Source organism: Stegastes partitus, unplaced genomic scaffold (assembly GCF_000690725.1).
Source record: "Stegastes partitus isolate 25-593 unplaced genomic scaffold, Stegastes_partitus-1.0.2 Scaffold811, whole genome shotgun sequence".
NCBI classification, from domain to species: domain Eukaryota; kingdom Metazoa; phylum Chordata; class Actinopteri; family Pomacentridae; genus Stegastes; species Stegastes partitus.
The window spans coordinates 288,359-315,064 of NW_007578542.1; the positions used below are offsets into that span (position 1 = coordinate 288,359).

General features: G+C 42.1%; 1 protein-coding gene across 2 annotated transcripts; it reads left to right on the plus strand.

Moving 5' to 3' along the window:
- The first annotated feature begins 1,002 nt into the window (after window positions 1–1,002).
- LOC103365110 (P2Y purinoceptor 14-like) lies at window positions 1,003–6,491 on the plus strand. 2 transcript variants are annotated; one of them, XM_008292455.1, is made up of 4 exons: window positions 1,003–1,058; window positions 1,150–1,350; window positions 5,186–5,445; window positions 5,690–6,491. In XM_008292455.1, exons 2-4 carry the CDS (start codon window positions 1,207–1,209, stop codon window positions 6,324–6,326), a joined length of 1,041 nt encoding a protein of 346 aa, XP_008290677.1. In that variant the 5' UTR covers window positions 1,003–1,058; window positions 1,150–1,206; the 3' UTR covers window positions 6,327–6,491. The 2 variants fall into 2 exon arrangements, with proteins under 2 accessions (XP_008290677.1, XP_008290675.1); XM_008292453.1 differs by having other exon boundaries at window positions 1,041–1,350.
- Window positions 6,492–26,706: the final 20,215 nt, after the last annotated feature.

Consider the following 26,706-nt stretch of genomic DNA (forward strand, 5'->3'; position numbering starts at 1 on the left):
TATGCAAGAATTTTAACAAAATGAACTGTTCACGAAAGAAAATTGATCTCATTCGAGGTCATATATGAAGTTTCAGGTTCAAACTTCAGACTGTTAACAGACAAAAAACAAACAAACAAACAAAAAAACACGGACACACGGGCGCGATTACTCTATAGTTCGATGGGCAACTATAACAATGCTTCACATTCAAGATCCTCCTCCTCCTCACCCACAACACCCTCCATCATCAGCACCCCCCCACCTCACAGACCTGCTCCAGCCCCACACCCCTTCCCGCAGCCTTCGATCCTCCTCTGCTCACCTCCTCGCCCCTCCACCGAGGACCGAGCATCAGACCTGGGAGGGGGACAGAGCCTTTTCTGCTCCCACCTTCTGGAACTCCCTTCCATCTCCCATCCGACACTGCTCCGACCTCCACACGTTCAAATCGCTCTTAAAAACGTACTTATTCAATATCGCATTTAATGTTTACCTGTTTTACATTTTTTATACCTGCTTTCTGTACTTGCTTTTTTATCTGCTTCTTATTCAACTTGTTTGTTTGCGTTTTTATCTTGTGCCCTGTAATTTCGCCCTGGTTGTAATGAATTTAACTAGAATTCTGTATTTAGTCTTTGTTAACCTCAGATGCCACGGTTCTTATGGTGAGATGAGTCACTGCCCCACGTACAGGCGTTTCAGCATCCTGTTCACGAGAAAAGACGAATGTTACATCTGCAGCACTGTGTGTCAGCTGTTGATCTGGTGGTTCAGTGTTCCATCTAAGTAGTATGAGATGATTTTATCCCTACACAAGTTGCTGATTAGTCAAAGGGGCTACATCTGTCTACCGCGGTATTTGTGATATGCTCTTCACAACAGGACAGGAAGTTAAGATAGCATCTCAGCAGCAGTGTTTAGGTGTGTTTATATATGTGGGTTTTCTTCTTCCTCATAGCAATGCAGCAAAAAACATAAAGCTGTCTTAACCACATCAGTGGTTGTCAGCAGACTACATATAAGGAAGCATGAATAAGTGTCAGTCAGTCTCATCTGTGGACTCGTAAATGCTGCAGGTATTTTGTTTTCTCTTCTTTGAACTGTTTTAATGCTAAAATTACCCAAAAAAATACACTACGTAGACTCCAACTGTATTCATAATTACAGTCAGCTGTACACGCTGTCCTGTAGTTTGGGTTCATCTTTGTCAAGTCGGCCAGGAAAATGAGCAGCGGAGTAGGAATTGAAGACACCTCATCCTTCAATCGGTCTTCAGGTACAAACCTGACTGAAGCTGACAGTGTGGCTCACTGTCGAGACTCCTCAATCTACCCCGTCTTAATGGTGGCCTACGGTCTGATATTTATGGTAAGTTTCACAAACTCCTTCTTCAGCACATTCTGGTCCACTCAGATGTTTTAGGCCTTATGCTGTGAGGAAACCCTTTCAGGGTGAGTAAATGACTTTACATTTAATAAAATGACACTAGTTGTCATGAACTCACTAACAGGTTCGGTGGACACAAATGCTCGACTCAGAGTAGGTTCAAGCAAAAGACAGGTTTAATAACAGTCAGGGTTCGGTACACAGGAAATCAGTCCAACAGGCAGAAGTATCCAAGAATGGGCGGGCAGAGGCAAGGTCCAAAAAGCAGAAACAAGGTCGAGATCAAACAGACGTGACTTAACTTGAATAACGCTGGTACGAGGACTGTGAAGTGCAACGAACTGGCGACGAGACAGTGAGACACACAGGGTAAAATACACGAGGTAATGAGGGTAGATGGGAAACAGGTGCGGGGAGGTAATCAGGGAGCAGGTGAGACGAGACAGGTACAGGAAGTAAAACTAGAACAGAACACCCAGTAAAGTGATTTCAAAATAAAGCAGGAAAGACGAGACATAATGTGCAGACATGAACAGAAACTTGACAGACATGACACTAGTCATGGTTCTACTTGTTAAAACAAACTGCTTTTCATGTCCTTTCTGACTGCTGTCTGGCAGTGTTCAGGCAGCCAGTAGTTGGGCATTTCATGAGATTTGTCACAAATCTGGCAACTAAATCGTTACCAAACAATTTCTTCACCAATATGTTTGTAAAGGTGTGTAGTAACATGCCTTAAAATGTTGAAGTTCAACTCCCGTGGGAAACCTTAAAACAAACCTGCTCAAATTAGGGTATTGATAACCAATTGAAGAAAAATCGATTTTTAAAAAGTCGGGCCTTAAGTAACTTTTGGGGGGTTAAAATCAGGGTTTCTTCATGATTCTGAGTTGATTGTTAGCATTTATATTTCACCACAAACACTCCATTGTTGAAAAAGGCCACACTCACTTTTACATTTACATTCACAGTAGCTTTTATTTCACATACTTATACAACACTCAGCTATTTCTCATTCACAGTGTCAGAAGCTTCTAGAGTCATTGTCTATGTCTTCTACAGACTCAACAACATCATGACACTTTGGCACTACTAACCCCAGGGATATGTTTAAACACTCTATTTCACTTGTGACTTAGAATAACCTTTAAGAACCACTAGAAGATCATGCGCACACAATTGTCTAACTTTTTACCACCATCAGATACTTGGAGTGACTCAATAAAATTTCAGTCCATATTGTCTTTAAATGCAAGATTATATATTTATTGCAACTCTTTTAGCATGGGCCAAGCAACAGTACTTGATTGTTCACGATGTAATTAAACCGGATTAATTAGAAAACAGTAATATAATCTGTGCTTTACTAAACCTAAAATTAATAACAAAATACTTAATTTGGAGAGGGAGAGAGCCTAACAACCTGGTCAGAACTGATCAGCTCGGCTCCATCTTGTCCTGAGCTAGGAGAGACCCCCTTTCAGCAGAGCAGCAACCCTGTACAAGGCACCGGTGTGCAGGCAAAGTCCTCCAGTCAGGAGTAGATGAAGAGTCGCGACTCCGATTAGAACTGCGGTCTGTTTTCGTATTCCATTGGGTAAAGAAGTGAGGCCTTTTCTTCTGGCAGAACACAGAAAAGGGTTCTGCCGCTCCAGTTGTGCTACAGTCCCGTTGCAACTCCTTCAATGCGCGAAAAAATGTTCTGAGAACTCTATGAGTCCCTCAAGCATCCCTCAGTCTCCTGGTCAGATCGACATCCAAGTGTGTTCTCCGTCCAGAGTGATCTCCGACGAACATCTCTCCGTCTGTGGCTTTTATGGTATTTCTATGGCTCTCTCCCACACGCACACAGTCTGATCACTAATAATGCACACTCATTGTTACACACCAGTAACACACACGAGATACACATATTACACATACATTTCTTTTTTTAAAGTTATTTTTTGGGCCTTTGTGCCTTCATTTGATAGGTCAGTGAGAGAGAGACAGGAAAGTGGAGGAGAAGAGTAGGGGGGGGACATGTGGGAAAGATCATGAGCAGATTCGAACCCATGACCTCCACATCGGGACTGTAGCCCTGCACATGGGACGCCAGCTCAACCAGGTGAGCTATAGCGGCGCCCCTACACATACATTTCTAATAGATGTTTCACCCTTTTACCTCTGAGTCAGGAGGTGTTTCATCCTTTAGTGCAACACTTAACTCCATCTTTGGTAACTGGAACGGACACAGTTTGGCGAACACAAGATGTGCAAGAGACATCTGGTTACAAAAAGAGGAACCTCTGTTTACCAAAAGAGGATCCATGGGCTACTTTAGCAATGAGTACACTGTCTTCACATGTTCTTTTAACCTTATCATGAACTTTACTGGAAACCATCAAAAACATCTTAAACCCACTATAATGTTTAGAATCATTGGCTTAACTTTAACACTACTGATTATCTGGTTATGTAATACCTATTTTATTTCAATTTAATCACACAATCATCATATTTGTAGCACAGCATATAGCATCTTCAATCATAAAGTCTTTTATATTGCTTACTGCAGAGCCAAAGTTCTTTGTTAGTGGCCGTGTCGGGGATCTCAAACCTTGACAGGGGTCTAGTGTTGGAACTGGCTCATACTCATACACACCTAATGTCCATCCATAGTCACTGGGCTTCAGAGACATGCTCTGTAGAAGGATCCAGTCCCAGGTCTGCAGAGTGACTGCTGTGCAGCTGAGAACATCCATCCATTATTTCACTAGGGTCACAGGGAGCTGGAGTCTATCCCAGCTGACTCAGGGTGAAGGCAGGTTCACCTGGACAGGTCACCAGTCTATCACAGGACTACACTTAGAGACAGACAACCAAGCACACTCACATTCACACCTACAGACAATTTAGAATCACTAATTAACCTCAACATGTTTCTGGACTGTGGGAGGAAGCTGGAGAACCTGGAGAGAACATGGAGACTCCTCACCGGGACGCAAACTGGCGACCTTCTAGCTGCAAGGCGACGGTGCTAACCACCGAGCCACCTTGTAGCCCTCCTTGAGAACATGTTGTACCAAATTTCACCCAGTGTAGTATCTGCTCCACGATAAATGTACTGGAAAATCGCAACCTGACTCACTGCCTCCCTGCTGTGTCAAGGAAGATGTCCATGTACTCATCCATGTCCCCTGCACAAAACATGTGCAGCAAACATGTGCAGGAGACATGGATGAGTACATGGACATCTCCAGCTGCAAGAAGAAAATTCTAATAAAAAAACAAAACAAACAAACAGCAAAACATTTGGGTGTACTGCAGTCAGAACATTGGCTACGAGTTGAAAGACACCTTCCAACAGAAATATACTGTGGATGTGTGTTGGTAGAGTTCATACAAGTCTATTAAATGACAATGATGGCAGAAAAAAACAAAAACACTTTTGGGGTTAGGATTTAATTTTACGTTAATGATGCTGGTAATGCTTCTATGAGGTACCATTAACACCTTTTTTCTTGCCTAAAGGAAACCTAAAATGTGGTAAGAAATAAAACCCATACTTGCGTAACTCGTCTGTTAGTCACCCTCTCTCCTGTCAGGCACTTGAATCAGGTTGACAGTTATCATTTTTGATCTTTTGAGTTCATCATTTGTGACAGACATCATAAGGTAATTTGTAAAAGAAAAACTATTGTCTTATTTTGGGGCCAAACAGTTTTTTTTTTTTTGTTTTGTTTTTTTTAAATTTTAAGTCGATCTGTTTTCACCTCAGATTCTCACTTTAAATGTTGTAAATCTCCATCCTCAAGCTGTTTTTTTTCCCCTCCAGATTGGTTTCTTCCTCAACGGCTTCATCCTGAGGTTCTACTTCTGCCAAGCGCAGCAGCAGGCGTCCAGCACCATTATGATCTACCTGAGGAACTTGGCGGCTGCTGATTTCCTGCTCTGCCTCTCTCTACCTCTGCGTATAGCCAACTATATCAGCAAATCCAACACTCTCCACCTGGTCCACTGCAACTTTGGCGCTACTGCCCTTTATGTGAATATGTACGCCAGCATCCTTTTCATGGGCTACATCGCCGCTAACAGGTAGGCCATGGCTAAGCAGGAATGTGCCTTCGTGTGTATAGTAAGTGGTTCACAGTTTCCCGGGCTTTTCTTGATTTCCCCTCAGAGTTTGAAAGTGGTAGATCTCCTGCTGCATAAAACACACACGAGCAAACTCCGAGCACATCTTGTGTTCGATTCCACCAGACACACAAATTTCCCCTGACGGAAGCAGTGGGTGAATGTTGAACTTCATTTATTTATCAGTTATCTTCTCACATTTTAGATATCTGAAGATTGCTCGTCCTTTGCAAACCCACATCCTACAAAAAGCACGGGCTGCTCACGTCATCTCCGCTGTAACCTGGGGTTGCCTCCTGACTCTGATGAGCGCCTACATCATCCTTTCGGTCTACACCCAGAAACCTTTGACCTCTATCCCCAGCACACCGATCTGCAAATTCCTGCGCAGTGACCAGCTCCATTTGCTCTACAAATTCATTCACAGCTTTTCCGGCATCGTCTTCCTGGTTGTCCTCATCTCCCTGCTCTTCTTCTACTACAGCACCTCCCGCAGGGTGTTGCTGGCGCAGAAGAAGCATCCAGAGTCCCTTGGCTCCAAAACGCTTAAAAAGTCACATAGGAACATGTTGGTGTTGGTCTGTGTCTTCTGTTTATGCTTTGTCCCCTTCCACCTGGTTCACCCTCTCCGCATGTTCCTGAGGAAGAATTGTAGAGGGGAAAACATTTTGCACAACCTGTCAGAGCTGACCATTCTAATGTCAGTTCTTAACGTCTGCCTCGACCCACTCATCTACTTCATCTTCTGCAAGGCATTCAGGGCTCAGTTTAACCTGAGACGAGCTCGTACATCCAATAATAGCAGCAATAATAGCTTCCAACAAATGAATTTAAATGAATAATAACTCATTATGTAATACGTGCATATGATGTAAAAACCACAAATAATATAAGATTAGAATGCAATAAGAGCAAAACTTCAAAATACTATAGCAAAAAAATCTAATGTGAGACATAACTGCCAATTAAATAAAAATCAGACGTGACAAAAACACTGAAAAATGTTGATAAACCACTGTAAAAATGTTTTGTTCAATTATTATAACTGTTTTTTTTGGTTTTTGTTTTTATTGTGGTTTCATTATAACTGCAAACAATAGTATTAAAAGCTAATAAGTGGATGTAATCGTGAATAATCACATAATAATGACTTTAATACAAAATAAAAAAAGCTCTTTATGTAACGGACAAATGTATGAAAAAACAGATATGTTAGTAATGTAAAAGTTGCCTATTGTGTTATAAGCACACGTACAAGGACAAAGTGATAAGTGTGCATAATGTAATAGCAGTAATAATATAACTGTATAAAGTAAAACATTGATGCTTTATTATGTAATAAAGAAGTGTAATAAAACCTGAGAATGTAAGAATTTTGCATAATGCAACAACTGCAAAGTATGTAATAAAACATTCAGTAAAATGTGACTCCATGTACCACAATAACAGGGTTTTCAAAAAATACTGTAAAAATGGAAAATGTCAATCAATTGAACTGTAATTAAAATGTTTTGCACATAGTGTAATGGCATTTTGTGTCCTATTGTCACATTTTTTGGGGATTAATTTTACATTCTGATTTTCCGGGCATTTTTAATTTTAAGCTTTTTCACTAACCATCGACATGTGTACACCAACATGAACCAGGACTTGTACCGCTAACAAAGCGAGGAATCCACCATGCTCACAGTGTCAGCGCTGACATGATGATGTTTACCAGTGTCGATATTAGGAAACCAACATAAGGTACAACTGATGCTAATAGAAGTGTTACTGGTTTTGCTGACATTTGGCAAAAAATAAACAAAGGAAGTAAACTAATAAAATATTTCTACCTGATGATGCCACCACAGAAAAAGTTACATAATCAGCAAAAAATAAAATTCAGACGGTAAATATGAACGTCTGTACCAAATTAAATGACAATCAATTCACCAGTTTTTCAGACATTTCATTTAAATTCACAAATATAAACCTCACGGTGACACTGTAGGGAAAGTCAAGTTAACTGAGAATGTCTAAAAAATACTAACCCATTAAGTAGCTAAGGTATTTAATGTAAAAAAAAAATAAATCAAACGTTGACCTGCTGATGGTGGAATCAAAATCATCAAAGTTATTAAGATACAACCATGAATGTCTGTACAAAATTTCACAGCAACCGATCCAATAGTTGATGAGATATTTCAGCCTTGACATATGTACAGTTGAAACCAAAAGTTTACATACAATGTGAAAAAAAACACATAAACCTTTTTTTCTCATTGTCTGGCAGTAAATCAGACTAAGCTTTTCTTGTTTTAGGTCAGTTAGGATAACCAAAATTATTTCTATTTGCCAAATGCCAGAATAATGAGAGAGATTATTTATTTATTTATTTATTTATTTTAATTTTCTTGAAAGCCAGAAGTTTACATACACTGAGATTACTATGCCTTCAAACTATTTGGGAAAGCCCAGATGATGATGTCATGGCTTTGGAAGCTTTTAATTGGTTAATTGACAACATTTGAGTTAATTGGAGGCACACCTGTGGATGGCACACCTCAAATACACTGCTTCCTTTTAGTGACAACATGGAAAATCTAAAGAAATCAGTCAAGATATCAGGAAGATAATTGTGAACGTCCACCAGTCGGCTTCATCCTCGGGTACAATTTCCAGATGCCTGAAGGTTCCACGTTCATCTGTTCAAACAATTATACACAAGTATGAACACTATGGTAATGTCTAGCCATCATAAGGCTCAGGAAGGAGACGGGTTCTGTGTCCCAGAGATGAAGTGTTTTGGTGCAAAATGTGTGTATCAACCCCAGAACAAAGGCAAAAGACCTTGTGAAGATGCTGCTGAAGCTGGTAAGAGAGTGTCATTATCCACAGTGAAACCAGTCCTGTACCGACATGGGCTGAAAGGATGCTCAGAGAGGAAGAAGACATTACTCCAAAAGTAACATAAAAAAGCCAGATTACAGTTTACAAATGCACACAGGGACAAAGACCTTAATTTATGGAGATATGTACTGCGGTCTGACTAAACTAAAATTGAACTGTTGTGAGCTTTTAAGAAAGACGATGAAGTCGATCTGGAAGTCTGAGAGCACCACACGTGACTGGAAGCAACGGACACCAACACAGCACACTAGCTACCAATTTGGCCCACTGGCAACGCTAATCAGGATGGCTTGGCTTTTAAGACTCCTGTTAATTGCAGAGTAGCCACAGGTGCACCTGGCCACTCATGCTGCTTCTCAGGACATGTAACCCAAAGAAGTGACGAGCACACAGACAACCTACCTACACACATACAGCACTGAGGGCTGTAATATTTGGTATAATTTACAAATACGCATTTTAGAGAAGTCATCGCTGAACCTGGAAGGAGTCTAATATGATATAAAAAGGTCTCCATAAAACTAGAACTGCATGCTATTAATCATTAAAAACTAGAAAAATCCCAAGTTTCTTTTGAGCACTGTAACCAAGCTGACAGACAGTCTCATCTTTGTGAGGCCTTGGATGTCTTCAGCCCTCATTAGTGATGACCTTCCTTACAAATACAATTACAACAACTAGAGAAAAAAATCCATCACGTCCTTCCCTCAGCTGCCACAGATTTGTCACCAAGCGCAGTGGCTCTGGAGGCATCCATGGAACCTGATTTATATGTGGACTGCTTCTGTCCCATAAAGCGCCCTGGGCTAATGTCAATAGTTGCCTCATCTAAATCATCAACATGTCTGTGAAACTCCACTTCAACATTACTGCTCAGTGAAGTTCTTCCTTTAAATACCATTTTCATGTCAGATCCAATCAGTCTGTCTGTATCAACAAGACACGTACCACAGACTTTTAAAGTTGCTAAATCACTCTTGATTCAAGTGTTTCAGCCACTTGTTGACCTATATCTAACGCCCACTATACTTTAAAAATAAATGGTAAATGCACTTATGTCCAAAGCGCTTTACAATGTGTTTCTCATTCACACACCAATGGTGACAGAGCTGCCATGCAAGGTGCTGCCTGCCATTGGGAGCAACTTTGGGTTCAGTGTCTTGCCCAAGGACACTTTGACTGTCGAGGGGCCAGGAATCGAATCGCCAACCTTGCGACTGGAGGACAACCCGCTCTACCACCTGAGCCACAGCCGCCCATAATGAAAAACCTGCTCCAAATAAATTATATGACCATCTGCACAGAAATAGTTTGTTTGAAGAGTTCCAGTTAGGATTTAGAATGCATCATCACATACAGACAGCACTTAGGAAATTCATCTTCTTAAATTTTTAGACCTTGAATTTGTCTTTGTACTTGTCCTGCTGGATCTCAGTGTTGCGTTTGATGCAACTCCTCACAACATTTACTAGAACACAGCTCTAAATCACATTTGTCTAACAGAGTTCAGTTTGTTTGTGTCATTGATGCTGTCAAACATTGGTTGTGGAGTTTCACAGGGGTCTTTGTTTGGACCAATACTTTTTACTTTGGGCAATATTGTAAAGGAACACTGCACAAACTTCCACTGCTATGCAGATGACACCAGGCTATATTTATCTATAAAGCTAGCATAAACAAATCAGCTGGGTGAGCTATCAGCATGTCTTTAAGCCATAAAGGCCTGGGTGGGCTTCAAATTTTACCCTCACACAAATTTAGGCAGATTTTATTGTATTTGGTTTTTAAAAAGACACTATTTAACCATATAGTTTAGTAGCACATCATCCCAACAGAGCACTTTGCTCTCAGAGTGCCGGTTTGCTTGTGGTTCCCAGAGTTTTCAAAAGTAGAATGGGAGGCAGAGCTTTCAGTTATCAGGCTCCTCTTTGTGGAATCAATTTCTAGTTTGTGATCAGGAGGCAGGCACCATCTCTACTTTTAAGATCAGGCGTAAAACTTCAGTTTCTGATAAAGCTCACAGTTACAGTCAGTTAGGACTGGCTCAGGCGACCCTGAACCATCTCTCAGTAATGCTACTATACACGGCTGGAGAACTTTCCATGATGCACTGAGCACCTCTCCTCTACTCTCTTCTCTTTCACTTGTAATTCATTTATATGCCACCATTGCATGTCACTAACGTGTCTTTTCTCTTCTGTTTGTGTTTTGTCCTCTCTGCAGGTGTCTCTGGATCTGGAGCTGCACATCTCTGACCTGCAGTTATTGGCTTCACCAACCTCCCTAGGACTTGTTGTTCTCTTTTGCACTGTTTGTCTGTTTCCTCTTTGCTACCCCGCTCTCTCTCCCTTTCACCCTCACCCAAACCAGTCGAGGCAGATGTCCGCCCTCCCTGAGCCTCGTTCTGTTGGACACTTCCTCCTGTTACTTGCTGAGTGTTTTCTACCTGTTGCCAAAGAGCTGCTCAAAGGGGATTGCTTGGATTTGTTGGCTCTCTCTCACGTTGAAGTTCTCTGAGATGACTTGTGTTGTGTGGCTCTATACAACCGAATTGAACTGAATTCATTAGATGTTCTGTACACATCATACCCAGAAACAGGATGTGTGGCCTGTTTTTGTTGATCGTGTGAGCTGAGGAGCTGTGTTACTAAACAGATGCCAACCCACTCTTCTCCCTTTTCCTGTCTGATCTCCCTAACAGAGGAGCAGAGTCAGTAGTGGCTTGACATTAACAGCACAGTTATTGATGGCTCATCTCAAACACAGAGAGGAAATCAAACCCGGGGCCTTCTGAATGATGAACCAAGAAAAGGTCAATGAAAAAGTTGATTCTTTCTTCCGTTCCCATATATCTCTCTGTCTTTCTTTCCTTTTATCTTAGTCTCTCCGCCAGAAAGGCTTCTGGCGGTGTATTGGTTCAGAGGAAAGGATGGGGAGCTGGAGTGGAGGGCGTCTGCTGGTTTCCTGCCAGGTTTTGTTTGTGTCGACATATAATCCATGTTAATAAATGGCTCTTGAGGTCATCAAAATGTAGCCGGAGGGAAAGAAGGAGAGATACAGAGGCAGCAGAAAATGGGCTTCTGTGTGACAGTGAGTGTGGGAGAGCGTTCAGAACAGGCTGCGTACTGAAACGCTGCATTGCTAAAAGTGTGTGTACAACTAAATGCTGCACCGAAATGTCATTTTTGATCAAACAGACTGCTAAAACAGTCACCTCTCCTCCAGTTTCAGGCTTCCAACAAGATTTTGGCTGCAGGGATTCCCATAACCTGAGCCTTTTGGGTTGTGATGCTTGGTTTTTCTTCCAGTTTCCAATGTAGTCGCTAACAGGGATGCTTTAAATATACACTATTAGAAGGCAAAAGTGAAATGAGAAACGTGAGAAAATATTCTTTAAAATTTAGGTAATTATGCAACACTGTCTCCTGAAAACTTCATATACAGATTACATTTATATAAAGGATATAGAGAAGACGGGGTTAGCACACAGTTGTACACAGTACACAGGGTTCTGATACTAAAAACTGGGTTCACATCCTGAATCCTGCTTGTGTTCAATACCAGGAGACCTATATTCTTTGGTTAAGTTTAGGAGAATATACTGGTTACATGACGGTTTAAATGTTAATACAATAAATACATCCTGTTTCTTGTCACTCCTGACATTTTTAAAATGTTAAAACAAGACCATAATCTTTGCTTTGTGCTGGAAATGCCCAAACAATATGATTAGAAATGTTAATTGTGCTTTACTTGCGATGGCCAGACCTTAGGTGCAGACTTCATAGACACCTTTATTAATAATAATCCAACATCTTTGCTGCTCTAACAAGTCTTCTCCATTGTTTCTCTTTCAGCATTGATTGTCATTGTTGGTACTGATACTCCTGAAATGAGTCCTGAGATGCTGCACTTTGTTCCACTTTGATAAACCTGCATTACAGTACTTTTGTTTTCCATTTTTGGCAGTGAGAGTAATTACACAAGCACTGCCGTGCTTATGATGCATGCCACGTGGGATTGTGATGCTTACACTGAATGCAAAGTTACTTTACATTCTGGAGCATCAGAAACTTTTTCTTGGATCCTTCCTAGGTTTTTCCGCCAGAGGTTCCTCCACACTCCTAGTTGCCTAATTCCTGTCCATTGTTGAGGTTGCGTCAATCTCCAGCTCTGGCAAATCAGTCTCAACATCTGTGTGTATAAAAGGGATCCACTGGGGTACAAGTGATGTAAACTTTGTCATCAGAGGGTCTATCTTAGGCTCTGTGTGGACATTTGCGTACCCTCCAATAGTTGGTGACCAACGCAGACGGTGCACCTGGGGCGGCTATGCTACAGGAGCATCAATTGCATGAGCTAGAAAGCCAAAGTGTGTCATTTTTCTACGAGTCAGTGGTGGCCAGCACCGTCATCATCATGTTGTCTGTTGGGGCAGCAGCCTGCGGATGAGGGACACCAGCAGACACAATCATCAGGAAGGCCAGCCAAGTTGTGGGAGAGGAACTGGACTCTGACGGTGGTGTCTGAAAGGAGGATGTTGTCCAAAAAGTCCCTCTCATTCTCTCCACATAATGCTGACCAACTGCAGGAGCTCGTTCAGCAATAGACTGTTGGTGCCACGCTGCACCACAGAGCGCTGAAGGAAATCATTCCTGCCATCAAACCACTAAATCCCACACTCTAAATATGATACTGGACGCTGTTTTTGCACAAATCTTCAAACAATCTGCACGTTAACTGTATATATGTATAAATATAGAGGTTGATATTTGTTGTACTTTGATATTTATTTAATACCTTTATATATAATATCTTTATTTTACTATATTTTGATCTTTATTCTTGGGCGGGAGACGTGCATGTAACGAGAAAGAATTTCCCCTCAGGGATAAATAAAGTATTTCTGATTCTGATTGATTTGCTCCATAGTGTGCATGCATGAAATCCATAGATGCTGACCTGCTGTACGTATGGCGTAAGTCCTCCAAACAGACTGCAGGCAAACTAGAAAATGACAAAATAACAACATCTACGTTGCTCTGCAGTGTTGTCAGTGTGTGCGTCCATGAGGCAGCGTAATCAGACTCTACATCGGTGCCGTGTGAACTCATTTGAAAAGGGCTTGAATGTAACAGATGGTAAATGTAAAAGTCTTTACACTCTAGCTTTAAATCATCAGGAGTTGTTTTCTTTTGGGCCACTTGAGATTTACAAACTCTAAACATGACATATCACCTTATAATGTTGTCATGGTAAATATTTTGTCAACAGTTGCTTGATTGTACATTTGGCAGACACGGAGCAGCGTTATCATTAATCTGGAGTCGGGTTTCCTGTGTAAATCCAATATTCATTCCTCTTTAGTTCTTTTTTTCTCGGTTTGTTTGTCTCTAGCAACCACTGAAGGAAATTTTTGGATATTTAACTACTAAATGCTCCACTATGTTCAACAGCCAGTCGCTAGCTTTGTCCATCTACTGGGCAGGTAATGTGCGTTGTGTTTATCAGGGGAGTTTTCACTGGAATTAGCTGCATGCTGGGTCAGGTAATTGATGACAGCAGTGCGACTGAACCAAAATAGTAAAACTGTGGGCCGGAAGATTAAAATAATACAGATGCTAAATCAGTAGAGCCGAGGGGAGCTGCAGAGTCAGGTAACGGGGCCTGGACGGTGATTATAGCTGCTCATTTCATGTGGTCTGAGCCAAAAGTACAATTGGCCATACGGTGGTGTATTATGTTGTTAAATTAGGATTTTTTTTTTTCTTCTGTCAAAATAAAGAATAATTAAATTGGTGGATAGATTTGAAATGCTTTATCTTTGTTTTGTGCAAGCCCTTGTCACAGGTGTCCAACTGTGTGTTTGTGTGTGCTGTGCTCCCAAAATACCACACTCAAGGTCAGAGCGTGTCACGGGGACCATATGTTCACTGATTTGAGCTCTTTTAGCCTCTGCTGTGCCAAAGGCTGAGGGGTGAAGGGAGCTGACATCTTGTGCTTTTTGGTTTGTGGCGTTCTGAATGAGCAGTGTTAAACAAACCGACCAGCGCAGATGAGCACGCATTAACAGATGCTAACAGTGAAACAACAGGAGAGCCCCTCAGTGCTGCAGCGCTCCTCGGCACCACTGGGTGGCACTGCTCCTCCTCTCCTGCTGTCCTCACTTCACCACTCCCTCCCTCCATACAGTCCTCTTCTTCTTCTTCTTCTTTTCTCTCCCTCTCTCGCCCTTTCCTTGCGTCTCCTCATCTTGTGTAGGAGGAAGATTAGAATCGCCACAGAGCACAAGGAGGATTACCAGATCAATATCGGAGACAATCTTTTTCTCCCATCTCTTTTACATGGTCTATCCCTCCATTTCCCTCTCCTCTCTGCCTCTGTCACTCACTGGCTGATTTGTGTTTTCACCCTCTGCCCTTCAAGTCACTCATTGCTTCTGGGTGAGGGAAAACGAGAAGAAGGGAGGAGGAGGAAGGGGGGGGGCACACCAATAATGAAAAAAAAAAAAAAAGACAGATACAGCTGTGAGACGAAGACAGAGATGAGAGATTTGGCTTCCTTTCACTCCACAGATGCTATTGATTCGCCATGACCTGCTTGCACACACAGCCATAATGTGCAGCACTGTTAATTCATTACACAACGGCAAACAGGCTAAGCTGAGGCTCGGGGAGACGGCATATAAGCCATTTCATTTCACACACGGACACAGATTCATAGCTGAGTGGCGGTGATAAAAAAAAAAAAACAAAAAAAACACCTAGAGGTATTTCTCTGTCCTCTCAGACAGACTGAGGCCAGAGGAGAGGAGAGGAGAGGAGAGGAGAGGAGAGAGGAGAGACAGAAATAAACACACAGGTGCACAGATCCACACAGGTCTAAAATAACAAGTGGAACTGAGGAGCCTTGTTTGTCCAGTTCTTTGGGTACACAGAGAGGTGGTAAATGAAATCCTACGAAAGGAAGATTAGCCAATAAACTCAAACACTTACAGATATACTGGTGTGTGTGTGTGTGTGTGTGTGTGTGTAGGTGTGTGTGTGTGTGTGTGTGTGTGTGCGTGAACTCATCTTTTATGTATGAGTGTTTGTTTAGCTGCACTTGCAGCTGTGCCTCGGTTACTTCCCATCTCAGTCACACACAACTTCCCAATAAATCCTCTCACCGTCTTTAAATACCCCACTTCATTTAAAAGTGTCTGACTGTCAGCATTTACTGCGTGACGACGTCCAAACAACTCATTCAGAAACACAAAGGGGAACATTAATTTGGTGAATGCAGAGGTGTGTAAATCTGCAGAAACATGAAATAATCTCATTCCTTTCGACAGGCTTCTCAGTTATTCGAATGAATGAACTTGCATGCTTATTTGTTTGTTTGCGCATGAGTTTTGGTGTGTTAACTGTGTGTGTGTGTGTGTGTGTGTGTGTGTGTGTGTGCACTTGTGTGGCCAGCTTGTATCTCAGTTGGACTCAGGAAATGTGTGTTTGGTTGGGAACAGATGATTACGCGGCACATTGTCCCAAGCAGAACTCTGTACCAGGAGGTGGCCAACACACACACACACACACACACACACACACGCACAAACACACACTTCCTTTTTCTCTTGCATAATCAACCAGAGTAAAGTCTGCCAAAACTCGTGGCCATATCAGCAAATCCAAGTATCAAAATGACTAATTTGTGTCCCACGCACACACACACACACACAAGTCAAACATAGCTGTACAGATGTGCATGTGTGTGTGACTCTCATTGATATGCGTGAGCAAAGGCGTGTTATTGGTTCCTACGGGCTCGTTTGGGGCTAATTAGAGATAGTAATGAGATAAGAGGAGTGGGAGAGGGAGGCGATGCTCTGATGGATGTGGGGAAGGGGACGGCATCTCAATGAAGAGAGACTCCGAGGGAGGGAGAGGGATCAAATTAGAGGATGAAAGGGGAACAAGAGGGAAGGTAGCGAGGACGGAGTAATGCCGGGAATCAATAATGTGGGCTGAAAGGGAACCTCGGCGTCCAGGCGTAAACGTCCACAGCTAGGCAGATCGTCTCGTCCCTGCAGACGGGTTTCTGCTCACTTAAGCTTCAGTCGTGGGCATAATCACATTTTTATTTGCATGTCTGTCCCCACTGAACTCCTCTCAGGGAGTCGCTCTGTGTTCCTCTCGCAGATCAACAATCGCATGTGTGAGGAAAAGATCTCGTGGCTTCTTCAAGGACAAACATGAAAGGAATAGTTTGTTGAGAAAAGCACTTAATCGCTTTCATTTCAATTATTAGACAAAGATCGTGCCCGCTGATGAACAGAACAAAGAAGCTGTAAATGAGTCGGAATTCTGCTAAAAGGCTAATTTTTGCCTTTTTTAAAAGGCAGCCTAAATTTGAGATAAAATGACACAAATAAAATGCAGAAAATGCACATTAAACGATGCAAAACACGACAATCTAACAATATAATCAAGAGGAATAATCAACAATTCATACTTGTTGCAGATTACTGCAGTCGCCTCCTGTAAGATTTTAAAATTACAGCCAACATAAGCATGTTTTTCTGAAATTTCCCAACTTACAAGTTCACGTTTATTGACTTGAAATTTGACATCTGAAAACCGTCCGTCTTCTGATCCAGAAAACTAGGTTTATATAAAGTTTCAAATGGTTTCAGTGTACATTTGATTCCTTGTGAGAGTTGGACGAGAAAATCGATTCTCCTTTTATATCTGTTTGCCAAAAAATCAAGCTCCAGCACGCAACCGGTCGGCTTAATGTAGCAAAGAGACTGGAAGCTGCACCCAAACTGTCTGACACCCCACACACCCCCGATAAAGAAGAAAATATAAAAGTTGATGAAAAAAAGAGAAACTGGAGGGACAAAGTGGAGATTCTTGTGAATTCTGAGTTCAGTCAGAGGCTGAACTGAACACAAACACAAAAGTTCACTCCCACGGTGTATCTGCTAACATCTGTAGCTATAATCAGTTCATGTGGGGTGAATATATTACACAGCAACAGAAATGGTCCAACTATAAACTGCATATAAAAATGGACAACACATCATCGCTGTAACTGTACAAAAGTGAAGCCAAAACACAGGATGCATTAAGAAGAACTGAATATTAAACTCATTCAACAGGCCAGTCCTAAACCAGGATTATGTCTCGTGGATTTTTGCACACAGACGGCTGCAGAGACCACGGATGTGTAAAACTGCCACACTTCAGGCTGCACGTAGATATCACTGGAAGAGTCTGTGCGACTGTTTCGTACCTTGGGGGAAGACAAAATCACATGCTTGTGGATGCAGACAATACAACACCCGTGTTACACCTTGTTTCCACATTGCTGTTTACATACTGAACTCCACGCATTCCTCCGTGATCTCTAATGTGTTTGCCAAACTCCTGCTTAGACTTATTTCCAATCTGGAGTTTTAATTTTTTGAAAAATGTGAATTTTTCCAATGGATTACGAGGAGACCAGACTGTGTGCAAGTTAGGAATAAAAATAACTATTCAATTGACCGGCTTATGTTTATGGTCAAAACTTGTAAATGTATAATTAAATCAAAACTAAATTAGCTCCGTTAACACATGCTAGCTTTGTGACTTACAGAGTTCACGCATACTGTAGGCTTCATGTAACAAAAGATTTCACAAAGCTGGCTACAGATGTGGCGGTCTCCCTTGTTCCTCGTCACGAATCATTGACTCTGTTTTTGTGGCAGCAGTGCTCCATGTGGATATTCCATAAAACTGGACAGTAAAAACTGATAGCCTCTGATTAGCCTCTGCTTACTGGTGTTTCCACCCATCTGTATTTAAATACACGTCCTTGCGTTTTACACTAGGAAGCACAGAGCAGCGAAGAAATTGGAGAATCTCAAAAAAAAAAATAAACAAGGTTTGGAATTATTGTCTTTAACTGTCGTCTCAGATATGGAAGGTCACAGTGCTCCCTGTGCTCTGTTTGACATTTGAAATGAACACTGCATTATTTGTGTACAGCAAATCTTTGTTGGTAAGACTTTCGAATGAAGATGGAAAATTTACACTGAAGGAAAGCTTTTAAGTATGTGTATGTCAGTAAAGTATATGATTTAGACTTTCATTATAAAGTGTCATTTATTATATGTAACAAATATTATGTGTGCAGGAACTTAGGAAGTCACCCACAGGGAGTGGCACTGAATCAGGGGAACCCACAGCTGGAACATGGAAGTGGTTCTCCCTCATGGATGAGGCGATAGGAGGGAGGCCGTCTATTCGGCCTCCCTCCTATCGCCTCAGCCTGGGGGCAGAACCCTTTCACTTCTGGAGTGGCATCAGTTGATTCAGTGCCACCTGAGAGACAGAATCAGACAGTAGAATCGGGGACAGAAGAGCCACGGCCTGCTAAGAGGCAGCGGCGTGACCCCGTCCTCAAATTGCTGGAGAGGGCAGAAAAGAGGGCCATGAGGCGAGGGAGGAGAGACTTTTACATTTATTGGAGAGAATCACTGAGAAAATGTAAAAAATAAATAAATAAATAAATAAATGTAAGTGTTTGTTGGAAAATAAAAAAATAAAATAGTTTTTCAAAAAAATTACCACCGACTGTTTAAAACAAATTTCTACCAAACAAATTCTAACAGGTAAACATTTCCTTAACTTTGGAGATTAGCAGTGATAAACAACAGATTCAAAACTGTATAATTCACTATTTACACTATTTGCAGAACCAATTTAAACTATTTACATGAATGAAACTTGAACTAAAAAGCACTGGTGAGAGCATCAGGAGTACTGTTTGGTGCTGACAGAGCTGAAGCAAAGCGTCCACGCTGCTGCTCACCACACTGCAAGTCAGGCTGAAGCTGACCACCTTCATCATCTGGCCCCACTTCCTCTTCCACAGGCGCAACCATCTCCAAAACACAAAGACAGAAAAAGGGCACAACATGCAATGACCCTCATAGCAAAAACAGGATGCACTTACAGAGCCCTGAAAAAAACAGATCACCAGCTGGTCTTCATGACGCTGAACGCCCTCTCAATAACAGCCTTTGCTTGATGTCTATTGAACCTGGTTGCCATGGGATTTCTCGATGGCTCTCTGTACAGTTTGACGAATGCAGTTGTCTCTGATATACACGGATATCCACCGTCTCCAAGTATACAGTAGCCATGAGGTGGGTACAATCTGCCTACATATGAGGTGTGTCAGAAAAGTTTCAGGACTGGTGTCACAAAAGATATATTGCAAATCCAAACTACAAGTTTTCCCCGTCGAAGTAATCCCCCTGGAGTCTAACACACTTTCCCAGCCTTCTCCGCCACATCGCCATGCACTCCTGGAAGGATTCTTCCGGGATCCTCCTCAGCTCCGTCGTCACAGCCATCTTGACGTCGTCCACATCTTCTAAACGGGTCCCCTTGATGACCCCTTGAGCTTGGGGAAGAGGAAAAAACCCACAGAACCAGGTGTGGTGAGTAGGGAGGTTGCTCCAGCACTGCGATGTTCTTCTCAGCCAGGAACTATGGGATGCTCAGGGCATTGTGAGCAGGTGCGTTGTCATGGTGAAGCAGCCTCGACTTGTCCTGCCACAAATCTCAACTCTTCTCGCACACTGAATGAAGCAAACGCCGCAGGATCTCTTTGTAGACGTGCTGGTTGATCGCCTGAAGGGGAGAACTAGTAGTTTGTAGTTTGGGTGTGAAGTGTATCTTTTGTGACACCAGTCCTGGAACTTTTCTGACACACCTCGTATAACGGGCTGTTTCTACGAACTCTGGAATCATGAACAAAACCTGGGTAACCTACAAATATGTGCAGAAACTAACATTGATGGTCATACTTGCATTTAAATCAAATGTAAAAGTTTTCTGTTAACATAACATGGAAAGCAGATGACCCTGGTTTTGAGCTCAATGATTTTGTCTACAACCCTTTGAATGATGTCATTCACCGTAGAATGTGGGACGCCAAACGCTCTAAATACGACGTGGTAGGAGGTTGCACTTGTGAGCCAACAAAGGAAATACCTGAACCTCTGACTCCTGAACCCAGCCATGGTCACATTAAGATCGGAGGATGTGGGTTAGGTGGTCACTTGTTGGTCTGGAGAGGCGGAAGTCAGGCCGCAGGTCACTCTGGCCATCGAGGTAAAAGGCAGCGAGTGGAACATGGAGGTTAAGTGCACAGTACTAAGATGGTTGTTCACCCTGCATATAAAGGTAGTACAACTTACAGCTTTCATTCACAGACATCGTTTCGTGACACCATTCTACGCGACCATACAATCACACACTCTGGTGTAATCGTTTACTGTACAAGGTATCAAAGCAAAGTGGTGTCAAGGCTAACTTTTCCCAGGAGGGAGTGTAGACAGAGCTAAATGTCACACTGACAATTCAGAGAAAATCAATGTATGTATCTGTTGTTAATATAGATGAAAAGGACGGCAATCATCTTCATCTGTTCACTTACAAGTTGACGTCGTCTTGCTAGCTTAGCAATAGCAATTCGCCTCAGTCTTCTCTGATGACTGACTCTGTTTATTCTTCACATTAAAAGAATTTGCATGGTCATTAGAAGAAAAACTGAAAAATTGAGTCGTATTTTCAAAGGCATATATCTCTTCTATAGGTGTAGCTTGTCGAAATAAGAAGTGAAAATGTGAAAATTTCCTTTTAGAAAATACGTTTAGTATGATATGAATTTATCAAAGAAATGCTGGTCGGCTCACTAATATAGCATTGCTCTGATGTGTTTTAATTGAGCGACAGCAGTGATTAATAGAGCCGAGACTCACCTGGTTTTAGAAATGTCAGTTTTGCCGAGGAGCTTCCTACACAGTTCACGATGTAGTAGTTCCTAGATATGGAGCAAGGGAATGAGTGGATGATTTCGGACACATCCAGCGTATGTGGCTGGATGTTCCACACACTTCCTGATATTTGGGCCTGTAGAGCATGCTCATTAGCATCTTTGTCAGCTGAGCCCATAGAGCGCACGCAAGACTGAGCTATCTTTCAAAAAGCTACTGGACTGAAATAATCAAATTCTGGCAAAAAGAGTTATTTCCAGAGGTGTGTAAGGCTCAGAAAAAGATATTCACTGTTTTACTTCCACTATTTTTTCATTGATTGTGCGTTTGCCAAAATTTTATCAGTCATCACAGCATACACACGTTTTGTAGAAAAAAATAATTCATCACAAATAAATTGATCAGAGCAATTACGAAGTACTTAGTATGACTGAAATCATATTGAGGAACAAGCCTACTTGAGGAATAATTCCTTTTTTTGTTGTTGTTCGGGTCGGGTTCCTTTGGCTAACATTGCGAGGTTTATCACCTGTACTGCAACCAGCCACCAGGGGGCGATGCAGAAATTTTGGCTTCACTCCTGGGTAGCTGTCATGACTCTTTGTCAAATGTCAAATTCTCTTGAACAGGTCTTTTGGCCGGAGTCATTTTGTTTCCGGTCTTTTTCCCAAGCTGCTCTAACAGTGGGCTATAAATATTCATATCAAACTCTCAGCCAGAAAGTGTAAAAGCATCTTTTTAAAACAACATCAATGAGCCTCAGATCTCAAGTTGCCAAATTGAGAACAGATATTCTTGTTCTTACTTTCAAGTTTGTCAGATTAGAAAGTATTCATTGAAGGAAATAGATGTGTGAGCTGTGTGATTTGGGAGAACTAGAAGTCCTATTTTTTATTTATTTTTTGTCTTTGCTGTCAGTTTTCAGTGAAGTGGCTCAATAAAATTACTTACCAGAAGCTTCTTTTTAATGCTGATGAGCTTAAGTCAGCTAATTTCTAAATGGATTTTTATTTAACCTCTTTAAAAAAATCTCTTTTCCGAGGCTTGTTCCACTCAGGAACAGGCAGTAACAGTGATGGGAAGAGACAAATAACAAGACAAGACCGACTATCCAATCAATATTTATTTGGATTTTGTACTGTTTGTAATTTACAACAACCGCTTTAAACTATGTGAAGGGGAATTCTATATTTCTGGACCTTTAAATGGAATGTATGCACTACAGTGTGGATCTGAGGTACTGTATATTAATCTGTCGTGTCTTCTAAGCCCACGCAGGCTGAACATATTTGTATGCAGGGCGCAATAATAAAAACTTCATCATCATCACTCATATGAAAGGAGAATGCAACTGTCTACGTGAAGTTTATGTTTCCCCGGTGATTCTGCAGGGCTGCTCGTGTGTCGCTGAATTTATGCGTAACTTAATGCATTTAGTTATTGCTTTCAAAATTCAAGCTTTGCTGATACAACAGTTAAGAAGACGCTCCGAATGTGATGGGATTTATTAGGTTGATTTCATCGAAGGACAGACACAGCAAAACACCGACAACCTCAAATAAAGCGTTTTGTGTTTACTGAGATGTCTCAGTCAACCCAGAGCAGCTTTTGAATAAATTAACACTTTGACCTTGACTTTTTCAGAAGTGTTTAAAAGTTTTCCCCGTCAGATGTCTGATTTGAATTAAAAAAAAACCTTTCTTGGGAGGAGGTCCAGATATTGAACGTGTCTAACAACTACAGAGGCGTGACAAACATGAATAACTTGAATAAATGAGATGTGAAGCATAACAAATGCTCCCCTAAAGGCCACAGAAGCTCACTCAATGGTTTGATGAGTATGAAAATGATGTGACTCACGCTATTGGTGCGCTTATGTTACATAGTTCAGACCAGATTACGGCAACGTCAGCCTGGAGTCAGAGCGGAGTCTGTGATATCGAGGATTTCTGACTACGATTTCAGCTACGATATCACACACTTGACACGTCAACAAGCTGCCGGCAACATGGTTTCCGAGCCATCAGTGCAATAAAAGAGCTGTGCAATGTGAATTTTTTTGTTTTGTTTTTTGTTCTAGGTTTCACTTGATAACAACCTGGAAACATCAGATTAGTTGTTATGTGATGGGTGATATAAAACCAGCTCTCCACCCTGATATCTTAAACCCTTTATCCTCTAAAAACGTATGATAGGAAAACAACTCGGTTACCTAAAATAAAATAGGTGCAAAATTTACATTCTGCTCACCACATCCTTGTCACTGTGGCTGAGAGTTTGTCATTAGATTTTATATTTTCCTGCTGCATTGTTTGTGTTCGTTATCGTCCTCTGTTGCAACCAGCTGTGCAACATCACCTACAGCAGATGTAAACACTCTCTCTTGTAGTATTTCCACGACTTTTGCAGCCGTCTCGCCGGCTTTCACGGACTAATTTGCATTATATGTAATAGTCAGTAGTGGCAGCAGTAGGGTAACACAGCAAGAAGGTTCTGGGTCTGAACCAGCTGGTCTGCTCGGGTCTTTCTGTGTGAAGTTCTCCACGGGTGGCTTCCTCCTACAGTTCAAAGACATGCGTGGTGAGTTAATTGGTGATTCTTAGTTAACTCGAGGCTTGACTGTGAACATGCACGGTTGTCTGTTTCTTAGCTCTGTGATGGACTGGTGACCTGGATGTACCCCCACCTCTCATCCAGTGTCAGCTGGATGAGAGCCTCCTGCAGTACAGCTAATGGATGGATGGAGTTATTTAGCAAGTCTTTCCTTTTTAAACTTTGATAGCATTTTTGGAGGATGAAATTCCCCGTCGCATGCACCAGAACAGGAAAGCTCTCATGGCAATTTGTGCACAAACACGCCCTTCCTCGTGAACAGCTGGCATTAATTAGACTGAAACAAGCAGGTTTGTGTGGTTAAGAGAATTAAGAGAAATGTTCTTGCATGCGGCCCAATGTCTTGCTCATAGGCACTTTGACATTAAGTAAGAAAAAAAAAAAAAGATCCTGCGATTCTTGAACCACCTGGTCTGCTTAAATCAAATGAAAATGAATGTTTTCTTTGAATTAGCATCTGTCAGTTTAGCCGCAGACACCTATAGTGTCTGAAGTGTACTCTGCAGGATCCATTCAGCGCTGAGTGTTTGCAGGCTGACATACAGTATTTAGGCTACTGCCTCTGCACTGCAGCGGCGGTTACACAAGAAACATTTAAACCAGATTTAAATCTTGTGTACCAGTTTCTTACTGAACAGCTGCCACATTCCTGATTTACATCAACCCTGCTGCAAAAATTCCCAAGTGCATCTCAGCCCCTCAGGCTCAGACCTGCGAATTTCGCAGCAATGTTCCTGCTCTCGACGTATCCGACCGAACACGGGCAGGAGGCGTCATTCATGGTCTGGGGTTGGACAGCTTCCCTCAGAGGTCCCTGAAGAGATGATCCAGGTGACGGTAAGTGACAGAGACAAACATGTCTGACAGCTCTATGAACGTATGTGTGTGTGTGGCGGTATGACTGAGTAAGGGGTTTACCACTGGTAAGAGAGCTTGATTCTAATTGGCTGGTTTCCCCTCCCCAATGTGCTCCGACTTCTATTAATAGAACAGCAGACGAGCCCGGGTGGAACCTCCTGCCTCTCTTTTCTCGCTCAGACCCCACATCCTCTCCGTTTGCTCGCTGACACCCGACGAGGGAAACTATGTGCCACCTCGGTGACCTCCTCCTCCCACCCGCCCATGTTTCCCTCCAAGGCTAGTCTTTCAGCCTGCGCCCTTGTTTAATAGGCTGATCTCTGCATCATTAATTAAACATGATCACAGGCCATGTGTCTTGCACTGCACTCAGCTCTGCATCGACGTGCCACCCTCTCTCCCATATTGGGATTTTATTTCTCGTCCAGAGGTCCTACCCTCCCTCTCTCTCTCTCTCTCTCTCTCTCTCTCTCTCTCTCTCTTTCTTTCTTTTTTTTTTAAAAAATCCTTCTTCGCTTTAAGTCTCCTTATTCAGTTTCCTTCTCTCCCTCCTCCGTCCCCCTTAGGTGGTCTCTATTAACAGCACTAAATTATTCACCAGGCTGATTTCCGCCCAGGAGACAAAAGCCAGTGGAAAGTTGGACAGATAGAGATTAATAAATAAAAAGGTAAAAATGATATATCCGCCTGTCTATTCCACACAGAGCAGCGTTTTGTTCGAGGCTGTGTGTTTGTGTGTGTGTGTGTGTGTGTGTGTGTGTGTGTGTGTGTGTGTGTGTGTGTGTGTGTGTGCACGACTGTGTTTCCCTGTGTGGAATTCCGGCAGGTCTTCCGGAGGAGCTCTTCCACGATGCAGAAAATCGGAGCCAATGATGGTGATAGATGGAGGGAAGGGAACTTTGCGGCAGGGACCGTGCCAAACTGACTGGGGCCTTGCCAAAGACGGCCGGGAGGTGGACAAATAAAGAAGCAAGAGGGAGATGAGGAGAGAGAGAGAGAGGGAGAGAAAGAGAGATAAAGACGGAGAGGCACAAAGGGGATGGAGAGGAATCGAAGTAAATTCTCTGGGAGTCTGTCTCCAGCGTGTCACTGCGATGTGAATCCAACAATATGTTCACTTGTGTCAGAAAGCAGAGTGTAAATGTGTGCCAGCGTGTTATGTAACATGTCTGCAAGGATAACATCACAACCTGCAATACTAGACAAGGACTTTGGTTTACTGTGTGCAATATGCTGCAATGAGACAATACAGACGAAGGAAATGTTCCTTATACCGAGTCTACTAAACGGATGTGAACTGCAATTTGGGGCGAGTGTTTTTGTTGTTGGACTTGCAGATGACACAAAATTATAGGTTGGTAATTTCCTGTGAGGTTTCCTGGAAAGAGCTGTGCAATTTGGTGCTAATTAATGGGAGCAGTGTCCAACTGGCGCAATTAGTTGCTAATGCAATTTTATTGGGTAGATAAAGGCTGTATATTTTCCCTATTATTAGAACCAAATAACATAGTTTACAGGAAAATCCTAGAAAAAATCAAAAATAACTCTGTCGGTTGGGGACTCGAGGAGGTAGGAATATAATAAAAGCTTTTTCATTGGTGCGCAAAAAAAACAAATGCATTTCTTTCCAATTTGCCAACATGAAGCCCTGAAAGGAATCCGAGTTTGATGAAAAGAGTTAAAACTGCCGTAATCAAGATTTTCACATGACTACTTGTGACGAATCCACAGAGAACTCGGCTGTTTCTCTCAACTCTAAGAAGCTTTATAGTGGCCTCCAGCTCATTGTTTTGATTTTCCAGCCCACAAATTTACTATTTCGGTTCACTCTCAGTGCTTCCACTCTTCAAAAGGATTTTGTTTTTTTTTTTTAAAGCAAAAATGCTCTAAAATGCTACTTGCCCAAATCCAATCACCAGACAAACAAATTTAGCAACTCGCTGATAAACATATATATCACAACTCAGAGAGAGCAGGCAGGACTCACAGCCCCGTCTAACAACACAATGTGTAAGAGTTGAATGTGCATGTTGGGCCTCAGTGCCAAA

Excerpts from the sequence above, each read along its gene's own strand:
- LOC103365110 (XM_008292455.1), top strand. The coding sequence starts at position 1,207 with ATGAGCAGCGGAGTAGGAATTGAAGACACCTCATCCTTCAATCGGTCT. Across the intron at positions 1,351-5,185 it reads CCTACGGTCTGATATTTATG|ATTGGTTTCTTCCTCAACGG; the intron begins GTAAGTTTCACA and ends TTTCCCCTCCAG. Across the intron at positions 5,446-5,689 it reads GGCTACATCGCCGCTAACAG|ATATCTGAAGATTGCTCGTC; the intron begins GTAGGCCATGGC and ends CTCACATTTTAG.